The sequence below is a fragment of the Nicotiana attenuata genome, chromosome 11 (genome assembly GCF_001879085.1).
Source record: "Nicotiana attenuata strain UT chromosome 11, NIATTr2, whole genome shotgun sequence".
NCBI lineage: Eukaryota > Viridiplantae > Streptophyta > Magnoliopsida > Solanales > Solanaceae > Nicotiana > Nicotiana attenuata.
The window spans coordinates 17,853,702-17,867,873 of NC_031999.1; the positions used below are offsets into that span (position 1 = coordinate 17,853,702).

At 36.9% G+C, this 14,172-nt stretch overlaps 1 protein-coding gene across 1 annotated transcript; it reads left to right on the forward strand.

Annotated features, from left to right (window-relative positions):
* On the forward strand, positions 229-1,651 carry LOC109234741 (ena/VASP-like protein). The gene is made up of 5 exons (XM_019400803.1): positions 229-460; positions 746-888; positions 1,006-1,179; positions 1,347-1,490; positions 1,640-1,651. Exons 1-5 carry the CDS (start codon positions 229-231, stop codon positions 1,649-1,651), a joined length of 705 nt encoding a protein of 234 aa, XP_019256348.1.

The following is a 14,172-nucleotide window of genomic DNA, read 5'->3' on the forward strand; positions in this document are numbered from 1 at the left end:
CTAGGGAAGCCTAACCGATCATTTAAACCTGAAATTTCAGGTTGATTAGACCTCTAATTGACCACTGCTAAAGCTGCCGTTTTACATTAAATGTGTATTTCTCTTTAAATATCCATCATTACCTCCTGCCATCTTCATAATCCCAAACTGTCAAAAATCCATCTTCACTTTCACTTGCTTTCTTCTCCAAAATTCTAACTCACAAATTCTCTCAGGAAACCAGCGATCATGACAAACCCACAAGACAATCCTGGAACTCCTCCACCACCCACTCCCTCTAACTCATCTACCTCTCCTCCACCTAGCACATCTCCCAAACCCAGGCTGAGAAGGGTAAAAATGCTTGCTCAGAACACAGTAGCTTCTGGGGCTCTCTCAAAGAAATTAAATGAGAAATTAAAGGCAAGCCAGGTCCACGACTCTGACTCCACCTCTGATTTTGACTCATACAAATCGGCTAGTGAGGGGGAAGGACCTGGGTCTTCTGACTCTGAGAAGACTCAAGAATCCCCTTCTAAGGTAAGTTCTTCTGTGACTGAAAATCTAGAAACTAGGTTTGTTTTGGTTGGGCCTATTAGGGATGTAGAATTACCTGAGTTACGAAGGAGTGGAGGTAAAAAGAAATCTGAAAAAGAAAAAGAGAGAGAGGGTGAATGTGGTGAAGAGAGGGGAAATGGGAAAAGAGTGGTTGATCATTCACCCACTGCTGGTTTGTCTGTGCCTGCTATCTATGGGGTTGAACAAGAAATTGTAGAAGAGAGTGGCAAGAAGTCAGGGGGAAGTGGTTCTGGTGAAGCTGCTGAAGGGTTAGTTAATCTAAGTGTACAAGGAGATGAACCTGGTTCATCAACTGAAGAGACCCTGGCAGACTTGTTGAAAAAGGTTGGGGCAAGTTATGATCCAAAGAAAAGAAGAACTCCCACACCAAAAGCCCCCAGTGCTCCTAAACCCTCTAAGAAAAGAAAGGCTTCATCCCTAACAACTACTGAAACTTCCTTGCCAAAGGGAAGAGCCACAAGAAGCAGGGTGAAACAGAGTGAGAGTGATCTACAAAAAGCTCTAGCTGAGAGTAAGAAGAAAAGGATGGCTAAAGGAAAAGGGAAGGTGGCAGAGTCCTCAGAGGTTGTGGAAGTTGAGGAGATGGAACAGGTCCATCAAGAGGAAGTTCCAACAGTGGAGGTTCAGACCCCCAAGCCTAAAAAGCCCAAGACTTCTTCCAAGAAAATAAGTTAGAATCTCTGAAGATGAGGAATGGAGTAGTGAAGAAGAAGAAGATGAGTCTGATGGTGAACAAGACAAGCTTGCCATGTTTGGAAAAAAAAAATTTGAAGGGTAGATTGCTGAAGGACCTGGTGGAACCAGGAATTATGAGACCGGTGGATGCCTTAGCTGCTCAGGGGTGGAAGGACATGGTCCTTCAGATGGATGGAAGGCTAGCCAGGAATGAGATAATTGAGTTCATGGCAAATGCTGAGGTTAAGGATGGCAAGGTTAGGAGCCTGGTGAAAGGAGTTCAAGTGACCTTTGATGCAGGAAAACTGGGAGAGATTCTTGACATACCCTCTGAAGGGTTTGATGACTATGCAAGGCAAAGGTGGCCTTGTCTGGACTCCCTTCCTACTGCCCTTGAAATTACCAGGAGATTCTGTGATGCTGAAGATGTGAATGAGGCTAGGGCTGTTCAGAAAAGTGAAATGAGGCCACAACACAAAGTCTTGTTTGAATTTGTCAACAAGTGCCTATTGCCCAGACAGGAGAGAAGGCATATTGCAAATTATATGGACCTAGTTCTTATGGAGTACCTGGAAAGTGGAAGGCAAACTAATGGCCTGCATTCATCATCAAGCTGCTGGATAGGGTCATCAATGGCTCCAACGCTCAAGCTACCCCCTATGGCTTTATTCTGACTACGATTCTGGAGAGGTGCAAAGTGCCTCTGAAGAAATGGGAAATGGCCTCAAGCAAGGATCACTTTGGCATTAATACTCTGATTGCTTGTGACTATTTAGTCAATGCCATCCCAAATGAACCTGGATCATCCAAGACGACTCCTATCAATAGTAAAGTCAGGGCTCTAGTTCAGGAATGTGAAGCCAAGGATGGTGAGATAGCTAGGCTCAAGGCTCGTATGGCAGAGGTGGAATCTAAGGGGATGCCCTCAGAACTGAGCTTACCAAGGAAAAGGAGAAGAATGATGGAATTCTTCACAATATGCTGAATCTTCTCCAAGCTCAAAACCAACCCTCTAGCTCCCCCAAGCCTTTGTCTCCTGAACCTGTCTCGTACCTTCAGTGACCCGGATTAGGGATTTTTTTTCTATCTTTTTTTGCTCATGTTTTAAATGCTTTTGCTTTCTAGTTGTGGATTGTGGTAGCAACATATCTTCTATCAATGATATCTACTGTTTTTGCTCTTGTTCAATGTTAATCTTTCCTTGATAGTTCAAATATGTTTGCTTGATTACTGATGATTAAATCATGATTGCACTTGCAGTAGCCCCAGTGGCCATGAGTACTTATTAAAATCAGGGACTCACACTTTGTATGCAACTTTTTGATGATGCCAAAAGGGGGAAGAGATATTGTGCTTTACACATTCTGACTAAGTGATATTTATAACCTAATTAACCTGGTCCTTGATGATACGTGAATTTTCTAAACTTTCTATTGATGATTAAGTTGAGTTCTCACAGGATCCAAGTAAGTAAAAAGCACAGAGTTTGTCATCATCAAAAAGGGGGAATTTGTTGGCCCAAGAACAGGTGAAGTTTTGAAGATTGACAAAAGAACTCAGACATGGACCAAGTCCATCTTGTGCACCACAGTCATGATCGGCCCAAACATGTGAGATGCACGTGAAGGAGATAAATCTAACTTATCAGAAGTAATATCTCCTGATCTGATCGAAAAGGTTACATATTGGATAAGGAGAGAAAGACTCCTTACATAAAGAGAACACAGTTGAGATCGAGATAGTGTTAGAGTTTGAGATCATCTTGAACTCTTCTACGATAAAAGAGTAGCATTTTGAATCCTAGTCAATCTTTGATTACTAACCTATTAAATATTAGTGTTCTCTTTTACAGGTAATGCATATAAGCAGAAGTAAAACTTAAATTGAGAGCAAAAGAGCAAGGCAATTTTGCAAGCAATTTATGTGTGATTCAAGTGTGCAATCCTGAAGCTACTTGAACAAGATAGAAGAACCAGTTTCAAGTGTCTATCTTTTATTCTAGTTCAATTGTAGTAGGTGTTTTTACTTTGTACCTTTCAGCTTTCATAGAAGCAATTAGGTACCTAGAGTGTTCAAGTTAGAGTTAACTTGAAGTTGTCGCAATAGTTGAGGCTGTGTGCCACAACGGGATTAGAGTTAATCCTTAGGTTTACAAAAGTTTTGTAAATGCTGTTTTGGCTCAGTGATTTTAGTGGAAGTTTGGGAAAATCCTACTGAGTGGTAGGTCGTGGTTTTTTCACCTTTTGAGCCAGGTGTTTTCCATGTAAAAATCTCTGTGTTCTTTATTTTCTTTATTTATTATTCCGCAAACAGTAGTAGTTGGAACACATAGAAGAACCAGGTCCTTCTATTGTTCAGTTAAGCGAAAATTGGATACCACACAAATTACCCGCTCTCTTGTGTGGTATTGACATTTAAAACATCACACACACACACACACACACACACACACACACACACACACACACACACACACACACATATATATATATATATATATATATATATATATATATATATATACGAAGCGCTAGGAACACAGGGTCGGGTTCTTTTAGTGATAGATCACTTGTGAAGATCCTAATTAGTATATATAATTTATCATCAAATATATCTATTTGTAAATTGATTGATCGACTTATAACTTATTTAGATGCATCGATGAATATTAAAAACGAAACGTTTTGACCTATATCGATTAATATTAAAAACAAAATGTCACGACCTAAAATAGAATAATATTATATTGGTTTATCAATTGATAGATTATTCGTACGTAGTAATGTATAAGATTGATCATCAATTACAATATAGTGTATGTGTGTTTGTGTGAAATTACTCATATACTTAAATATAACTTAGAAAATTTATTTAGATAGATGCTATTATAATCTATTAAAAGTAATTTACTAGTAAATATAATTTTGTTAAAGATTATGCTTATAATTTATAATTATTTATAATAATTGTATAGTTAATAAAATAATTTTTATAGTTAATAATAATTTTTTATAGCTTTTATAATATTTTAAAAAATAAAAACAAAAACAATTTTTTTTTTTTAAAATAGTAACCGACCAACTTGGTCGGTATTTGGTCAAACGGTCTACACTTAATGAACCGACCAAAATACTGACCAACGTTGGTCGGTAAGTATGAAAACAGACCTAAAATATACGGGATTCCCCCCATTTTTCATATCTCTCTTCTCAAAATTTCTTAAACTCCCACTCAATACCTTCTCCTCTCCCTCTCTATTTCCCTCACACAACTCCCATTCCCCACTCCGCGTCGCCACCGCTCAGCTGTCGCCGCGCCGTTGCCGTTGCCGCTGCCACTGCCACTGCCGCGTCTCTCCTTCCCCACCTCCTAAAAATTCTAGGTTTGAATTACAACTTATATCTTTTGTGTATAAATCTAATATTTTATTTATTAGATATGAATTAGTTTCAATTGATTAGTGTTTCAATTGATTATTTAACATTGTATTTTATAAGAATCTAGGTTTAGGTCTTGTTTTAACTGAATTGATTACATATGGGATAAATCGAATGTTTGAGTTTGTATTGTCTTGAATAGTTTAGTTAGAATTGAATAATTAACTTTGTATTGTCTTGAATAGTTTAGTTAGAATATAGGGTTTAGGATTCATTCTTGTGAATCGAACTTTTAGGGTATGGGTTGAATTTTTAGGATATAATCCTAACTTTTAGTTTATGTTTAAACACGTAAGATATAAATTGAACTTTTAGTTTCTGTTTTAAACTCGTAGGATATGAATTGAACTTTTAGTTTTTAGGTTTTGTTCTTGTGAATTGAACTTTTAAGATATGAATTGAACTTGTAGGATATAAATTGAACCTTTTAGGTATGAGTTGAATTTTTAGGATATAAATTGAACTTTTAGTTTATGTTTAAACTCGTAAGATATAAATTGAACTTTTATTTTATGTTTAAACTCGTAGGATATGAATTGAACTTTTAGTTTTTAGGTTTTGATTGTGAATTGAACTTTTAAGATATGAATTGAACATGTAGGATATAAATTGAACCTTTTGGGTATGAGTTAAACTTTTAGGATATAAATTGAACTTTTAGTTTATGTTTAAACTCGTAAGATATAAATTGAACTTTTACTTTTATATTAATATAATTTAATTTTTGGTGTAATTAGGAAAAAATAGTTATCTTGAATTAACTAAAAAAGATTTAATTAATTTATAATTGTAGAATAAATTCATTTGTTCTTATTTTATTTGTATAGATGGAACATCGTACTTGGATGTACAATAGGAATTATCCTAATCGGCGGGGATTGTGGGAGAATTTTGTAGAAGGGGTTGATGACTTTATTAGACATGCAATGTCACTTCCACCATACCAAAGTGAAGGAGTAATTAGGCCCTTGTTTCAAGTGCGATTGTGTGAAGTTTAAAAAACCGGAGGAAGTTAAGCTTCATCTTTATAGGAAGGGGTTTATAGAGAATTACTTTGTGTGGACTAATCATGGAGAGATCGATGGTAGCCGTGGGATATTTCATAACATAGTTGTTGGTGAAAGTAGTAAGTCGGTGGAGTATACAAATCTTGATTCTAGAATTCAGGATATGATTGCGGATGCTTTTGGGATGCACTTCGGCGGTGAGCCCAATGAAAATGTTGAACAAACTCCTAATGATGACGCAAAATATTTTTATGAACAATTAGAGGAAGCTAGTCGTCCACTACGTGATAGAAGTCCGTACTCTGAGTTGTCTGTTGCAGTTGGATTACAAAGTATCAAATCTGATTAGAATATTTCTCAAGCAGCCATGGACTCTTTCATTGACCTTATGAGTGAACTAGTTGACCCTTATATCAACTTACCTGGTGATTTGTATAAGGCAAAGAGATTGGTTTCTAAGTTAGGACTTTTGTCAATGAGAATTGATTGTTGTGAAGGTGGTTGCATGTCATATTATAAAGATGATGCAACTTTAGACAGTTGTAAATTTTGCGAAAAGCCTCGTTTCAAGAGGCTTTCCAGCGGGAATATGGTCACTATCAAGGCGATGCATTATTTACCTCATATACCTAGGTTAAAGAGGTTATATGCGTCATTGAGTTCGACTCCTCATATGATATGGCACTTTAAAAATAGAAGACCACCTGGTGTTATGTGTCATCCTTCAGATGGAAAAGCTTAGAAGAACTTTGATAGGACATATCCAGATTTTTCTAGTGAACCAAGGAACATTCGGTTAGGTTTGTGTGTGGATAGCTTCACGCCTTTTTCTATATCTGCGACACCATATTCATGCTGGCCTGCCTTTCTTACACCTTATAATCTACCACCTGAGTTGTGTATGACTAGTCCATATATATTCTTAAATTGTATTATCCCCGGTCCACATAATCAGAAAAGTTTGATTGATGTATATTTGCAACCTTTGATTGATGAGCTAAAACAGTTGTGGTATGATGGTGTTGAAACATATGACATATCAACCAAGCAGAATTTCAATTTGCGTGCTAATTTAATGTGGACTATTAACGATTTTCCTGCATATGGAATGTTGTCTGGGTGGATGACTGCTGGGAAGCTAGCATGTCCTTACTGCATGGAAAATAGTAAAGCGTTCACTTTGAAACATGGCCGGAAGCAATCATGGTTTGATTGTCACCGTCAATTCTTGCCTCATGATCATGAGTTTAGAAGGATGAAAAATGCATTCAAAAAGAATAAAATGGAATATGATTCTCCACCTCCGATACTTTCAGGTAAGGAAATTTGGGAGAGGGTCCAGAACTTCAGTAAAGTTAATGAAGCTCCACCTATAGATTCCCCGGATATAGTGTTACTCATAATTGGACGAAACAGAGTATATTTTGGGAGTTGCCTTATTGGAAAGATAATATTCTCCGTCACAACCTCGATGTCATGCATATTGAGAAGAATTATTTTGACAATTTGTTCAACACAGTGATGGATGTTAAAGGTAAGACAAAGGATAACCCGAAGGCTAGAATGGACTTACAAGAATAATGTAGGCAGCCTGAGTTATACTTGCAGACAATAAACAATGATAAGGTGTTCAAGCCCAAAGCAAGTTACACATTCACTTTGGAGGAAAGACGATAAATTTGTGACTGGGTTACGAAATTGAAGATGCCTGAGGGTTATGCGTCGAATCTTGGAAAAAAGTAGATATGGAGGTAGGGAAGTTGAGCCATTTGAAAAGTCATGACTGCCAAGTTTTCATGGAGACCTTAGTGTCTATTGTATTTTGTGGTTTGCCTGAAAGAATCTGGAAACCCATCACAGAGATTAGTTTGTTTTTCAAAGACTTGTGTTCTACAACATTAAGGGAAGAAAACCTACTCCAGATGGATCAGAACATTCGTGTAACTTCTAGTAAGATGGAAAAATATTTCCATGTGGTTTTTTGATGTGATGGAACACCTTCCAATCCACCTTGTACACGAGGCACGACTTGGAGGGCTTGTTCAATGCAGATGGATGTATCCCTTTGAGAGGTAATATTATAAGTTTGATGTAATTTTCTATTTTATTTGAATGTTCTTGGCTAACATGATATTATGTAGGACAATTGGCAAATGCTAAAACAATTTGTTAAGTAGAGGAATAGGATTGAAGGATCTATATGCGAAGCTTATCTTGCAAAGGAAGCTGCACATTGTGTTCTTATTATTTTGGGAGTAACGTGCCATGTTCTAAGAATAAGCCCAATAGACACACGGTCGAATGTGTAAATAATCCATTATATCCACCAATGTCCATATTCAATCAACAAGGCCGATGTTCTAAGGATGTTAGAAAGAGAAGTTTGAGTGATATGGAGTACAAGTCAGCTACAATTCATGTGTTGCTAAATTGTCCCGAATTTGTACAATTTCTCAAGTGAGTATTGATTTATTAGTTATCAAAAAATAAAATTTACTGTGATTACATATTGATGCAACTACTAAAAATATTTGATATGTCACAGTCACTTCGTGGGTCAATTTGGCCATGATGCTGTATATACGAGATTTGATACGTGGTTCAAACAGTTTGTAAGTTTATCCTGATAATGTTCTAACACTATGTAGGTAAATAATGTTTGTAAGTTATGCTAACTTATGAATTTTTTTAACACTATGTAGGTAAATAATCCAAATAATGGTGCAAACCAATTATTGAAAGATATATCTTGGGGACCTGGCCTTGAGGTCACAACAATGTCTAAGTACGTAGTGAATGGTTATAAGTTCCATACAGAGGATTGCTCTAAAAATAAAAATAGCAACAACAACGGGGTGTGGGTTCAAGGTGGTGATGGCAACCAAGTTGGAGATATTGATTATTATGGTGTGCACAAAGAAATAATAGAACTAGAATATACAGGTTGGCCATATAAGAAATTGATACTCTTTAGATGCAAGTGGTTTCCCAAATCCAACAAGAGGTACAAGAGTACACAACCAATACAACATAATTGAGGTTAATCATACGAGGGAGTATGATCGCAATGATCCTTTCATAATTGCACATAATGTTAGGCAAGTGTATTATGCTCCTTATCCATTGCGGTAGAATAAGTCCGATTGGTGGGTTGTAATAAAAACTAAGCCTGTAGGTAGGGTGGAAGTCGAGAATGTGTTCGATCTTGCATATCAAAATGATATCTCAGGTGTTCACCAAATAGTGGATGATCAGTTAGAAAATAATTTGGAACATCCTGAACGCATATTTTGGAAGAAGTTGATATAAATGAAGTAACAATTATAGAGAATGAGGACGACGAATCAACTGATGAAGCTCAAACAAGTGAGGACGAAGAATTCTCGGACGAGGAACAATACGTCGATGAGCTTTAAAAAGTTAGTTTTTTAAGCACTCTCGTTTTATAGCTAGTTTCTTATATGTTTCAATCTAAATATGTATTATATTATGCAGATGGCAGGCAAGGGTCAAGGTAACAATGACCTTATTGGTTCTCGGGGTCGAGAAAAGGCTAGGAAGGGAAAGAGGAGGGTAGTTAATAATACTCCCTATTTTCCACCCTCTTCATAGATGCCTATGCCTTATCCTCCACCCCACGACTATACTGAGCTGCCACAGCATCACGAGCCCTACACCTTCATCCAGACACCAGGTCTTTCATCACAGGGCCATTGGACTATACGTCCGACATACAGTCCAGCTGCCTCACGGCCACGTGGATCGCGGCCATCTGCATCGCAGCCATCTATTCCACAGCCACATGGATCGCATCCATCCATATCACAGCCACTCGGGTCACAGCCATCAGTATCACAGCCACTTGGGTCGCATCCAGCTATGTCGCAGTCACAGGGATCGCAACCATCTTCATCAGCGACTCCATCTATTTCAGGCCTTCGCTTGCGAGCCAGTAGCTATGACCCCCCTACACCATCCACACATGCCTCTGATACACATGCTTTGGACAATGATGATGAGGAAGTGCATTATGATCAATATAGCATGACCATCATAGTCCCTGAGGGTGATGGGTAAGAGTTATTTGTTATTTTTGCGTTTATTGTTTTGTAACGTTTTTACTAAGACATTAATGTGTTTTTATTGTTAAATTGCAGGTTCATTCCGAGTAATAAGACTATGAGGATAATCACCAATGCCATCAGAAAGCTTTATGATGGCCCTTATGCGACTTGGACTAATTTCCTATTCTCGCTGAAGGAGCAAATTTTCAATCAATTTAAGGTATAAATGTTCTTTTAAGCAGTTTAATAATTTATATTTATGATGTTTCCATATAATATTTAATTTTTGAAATACAGAGCAAGTGTGTATGGGAAGACCGCTATAGCGCGGAAGTGGCTGCAAATTTTCATCATAAAGCTCGCAAGAGATTGGCGGATGCTTTCTCCGATGCTAGAAAGAAGAACAAGAGGCCTAGCTGGTTACTTCAGAATTTATGGGATGATTTGCAAAGGCAATGGCTTGCCGCTGACTTCTTAGACAAGAGCGAAAAAGGAAAGAAAGCTCGCACATCCGAGAAGGGAGGCTCCTTGCACACTGGAGGTGCGATCAACCTAGGGACAATAAAAAGAAGATTGGTACGTAATTGCTTAAATTATTTTACTTTTCAAAGTATATCTATTCTGTTTATACTTTGGGGCATCCAATGAGCCATGATGTGCTATTCAAGGAGACGCATATTGTAAAGAAGAAGAAAGAGACGGATCTAAAAAGGTGGTCGAGGACCGGGCCTCGATTGCATATGTAAGCTTTCACTTTTCTTTAAGTATTATAATTTACTTTTACATAAATTTTGAAATACTAATTCAATTTAAATTTTCATATAGGGTCGCAACCAAAGTAACGTGGAGGAATTCATTCGCAGTCACCCACCAGCTGGTGAATCGGGCGAGCCAACCCAACCCAACCTTCCATCGAGGATGCTAAAAGAATATGGTTGGAGTCTGTTGGCGGTCCAAATGGGGGAAGGTATACGGGCTTCCTACTAAAAAGTTCCATCGCTATAAGTGTGTATTGCAAGGAATAGGGACTTCCTCGCAAGGCGAGCAACTTAATGGGAAGGGCCTCTCCGCTATGCGGGAGACTTTGACAAAGCTCACATCCGAGCTAGAAGCGGCCAAGGAAAGAGAAAGGGTTAGAGATGCTCAATTCTTTGGCATGCAAGCTCAGATCAGAACTCTCCTATCTACTGGAGCTTTTCCGTTGCCCCGGTCTCGTGAGTCATTGCTAGAGGTTCGACCTCTACGTGATCGTTCCTCCCGTCCTACTCGTGATCGTTCCTCCTATACTCCCCATGGTCGTTCTTCCCGTCCTTCACAAGACCCTTCTCTATACCGTCTTGTAGATGAAAGTTCATCAGACGGTGATAATGATGCTATAACAAACACCCCTTGACTTTTATATACTTTGAACTAGACAAATAGAACCGGTTTTGAACTTGTTGTAATTAGTTTTAACTAGGTTTTGGATTGTTATGTTCAATTAAACTTTAATTTGTTGTTGTTGTTGTTGTTGTTGTGTTGTTGTTGTTGTTGTTGTTGTTGTATTGTTGTTGTTATTGTTGCTGCGTTGTTGTATTGTTGTTGTTGTTGTTGTTGTTGTTATAGTTGTTCTGCTGTTGCTGTTGTATTGGTATATGCTGGCAGGTGGTGTAGCTACCAAAACAGGCATTTTCTACCAAAATTATACCCAGAAAACCGACCAAAGTTGGTCGGTTATTAATAAAAAAAATTACTGCAAATTACCGACCAAAGTTGGTCGGTATTCATTAAAAAAAAATTGTGAAGAACCGACCAAAGTTGGTCGGTTAATGAACAAGGAATTCCCAAAATTCAACATTACCGACCAACTTTGGTCGGTATTGTGAAATTTTAATATTCAAAAAAAAAAATATATATTTTCCTTTACCGACCAACGTTGGTCGGTAAATTTTAAATTTAATAATAAATAAAAAGACATAAATTACATACACCGACCAACTTTGGTCGGTAAAATCAAATTAATAAAATATATTTCCGACCGAAGTTGGTCGGTAAGTCATTAAAATTCTTCAGATGGTCATTTTAGTATACCGAACATTGTTGGTCGGTAATTACCGACAACGTTTTATGGCCAATTACCGACCAAAACGCGGCCAAACACGCTTGGTTGTTATTTTGATGCTCGTTTTAGTATACCGACCAACGTTGGTCGGTAAATCCGTGGTGCATGTTAATTGCAGATGACATTGTACTGATTGACGAGACACGAGGCGTTGTTTTGAGCACGACCTCGTCCTAATCGGCTCTTAGCAATCCTTTCTTGGGCAAGATTCACTTGGTCAGATTTTGACCCATACAATAGTAGATTAAACCATTGTATGCCATAACTGACGTTGGTCGGTTCTGTTTGTCGGTAATTACCGGATTTCTAGTAGTGATTCCAGTTGAGTAACCATCTATGTGTAATAGAAATAGTTGAGTGACTTTTTTGTTACAAACGAAAGAGAAGTGACTTTAGTCCATGATTTTGGATAATTGAATGATTATTTGAGTAATGGACTCTTTAATAAGTGAAAGTTAGATTATTATTTCAATCACAATCCCTTTTCAGCAAAGGCGAGATAGCAAAATTCGTGACAAGCATTCATTTTTTGTTTTTCCTATTCTATAGACCTCAATCCTCATACATATTCGGGAACTCATATTGATCAGCTCCTTACTAGGACCACTTGAGAACATGTGAAGACCATAAACAATCTTCCATTAAGCTGCATATATGCAGAAGAAAAAATATTACACATTACTATCCGTCTTGATACGTGTATCATGTATATTATCATATGTACGCATAAAAACTATTCATACATTTATGAATATTTATGAGAAGAGCAAAATTTCATTGCAATTTCTCTTCTTTAATTCTTTTTTTTTTTTGAGGGGCACAAGTGGATCCAAAATTAATGTTTTATGAGTTCAATCTTTGTAATTTTTCACTACAGAGCCTATTATACTTTTGAAATTATGAATTCAAATTGTTAAAATTTCTGTAAATTTTCACATATATTCTATGTATATATTTTTCATGCAAAAAGTGGTGTGGGTTTAGCTAAGCCCGTTAAACCCGAACAAAAGAGGCCAAAATTGAATGAGCAAATGTCAGCAGGGTTGTACGTGGAAGCTGACTTGTTGACGCAAGGGTATACGTAAGTCACACTAACCACATCCATTGCCTGGCCAATTAATCACATATAAACATATAATAATAACAATAATCAAAGAAATAGTCAAACGTAGTTATTAGTACAGTCCAAAAAATCAAAACTGGCTAAGCTTCACTCCTCCGTTCTGCTTAGCTTAGCTAGATGGCACTTACTAGTGTACAAGTACTCCATTGTTGATAAACCCTGATCAACACGTAAAGAGATAAATACAGTAAAATTCAGGCAGTACCGTACAAAATTAAGTGTTTTAAATTACTAACTAATATGACTTATAGTACTTTAACATTATTTTTAATTATATATAAATTTTATTTAAAAAACTTAAAGATTTTATGTTCAAATTTGCGTTCAAAATTTAGAAATTTAACTAACTCACCAAATTTAAACGGTGCTACACAAATTGGGACGGAGAAAGTAACAAATTACCTCATGTAACGGATGAGTTCTACTTCTTTCACAATCTTCTCATTACAGTGTTCAACTTTCACTTACGGCATGCTAGCTTATTTATGGATACCAAGCCAATAATTGTTTTTGGACAGTTTTTTTAATTCTTCAAGAACATCAATATTTTATGCTTTGTTATAGAATTTCTTCAATTTTCTAAAAAGGGTGACGTAATTTCTTAAATTGTGGGAGAATTTTTAATAAAGAAATGAACTCATCAGTATGAATGTGTTGACTTCTATTTTCGGAAGGATCAAGATCTGAAGAGGAACACTGAGAAAAGACAATTTTTGTGTCTCCATTATAAGCTCCAAAAGTTTCATGTCCGATTGTAGTAAGTCAAAACTTAAAAAAGGGAAGAAAAAGAAAGCTAACCTTGACTTGTTTTACTTATAAAATGTAACTTGTTCAGCAGCAACTGCCACGTACTGCAATAGTTTCTTGCTCTCAAGTTACCTGTCATATGATTGGTTAAGTATTTTGGCGTCACCTTTATGCATGCTGAAGTACTTTCTTGCTCTTAACTATTTACATGTGTTTTTAGATGCCAGATTTTGTCATCAAACCCAGTTTAGTCGTCTTGAGATGTCACTACTATTAGTGAAGATATTTAGGCGTTGTTCGGTACACAAATTAAATTATTTCGAGATTATAGTCCTGAAATTATAATTTCTAAACTAATTTATTTCACCTGGAAGGTGAGATAAAATAATGCCAAATTTAATGGGATAAGGCGGAATAAAATAGAATATTCAGGATTTAGTTTGGGACAAGGTTTATACTA

What these genes read in the sequence shown, in the direction of transcription:
- LOC109234741 (XM_019400803.1), top strand. Translation starts at nt 229, where the DNA reads ATGACAAACCCACAAGACAATCCTGGAACTCCTCCACCACCCACTCCC. An exon ending in TGACTCATACAAATCGGCTA is followed by an intron (nt 461 to 745) that starts GTGAGGGGGAAG and finishes GGGTTGAACAAG; the next exon opens with AAATTGTAGAAGAGAGTGGC. An exon ending in ACTTGTTGAAAAAGGTTGGG is followed by an intron (nt 889 to 1,005) that starts GCAAGTTATGAT and finishes TCCTTGCCAAAG; the next exon opens with GGAAGAGCCACAAGAAGCAG.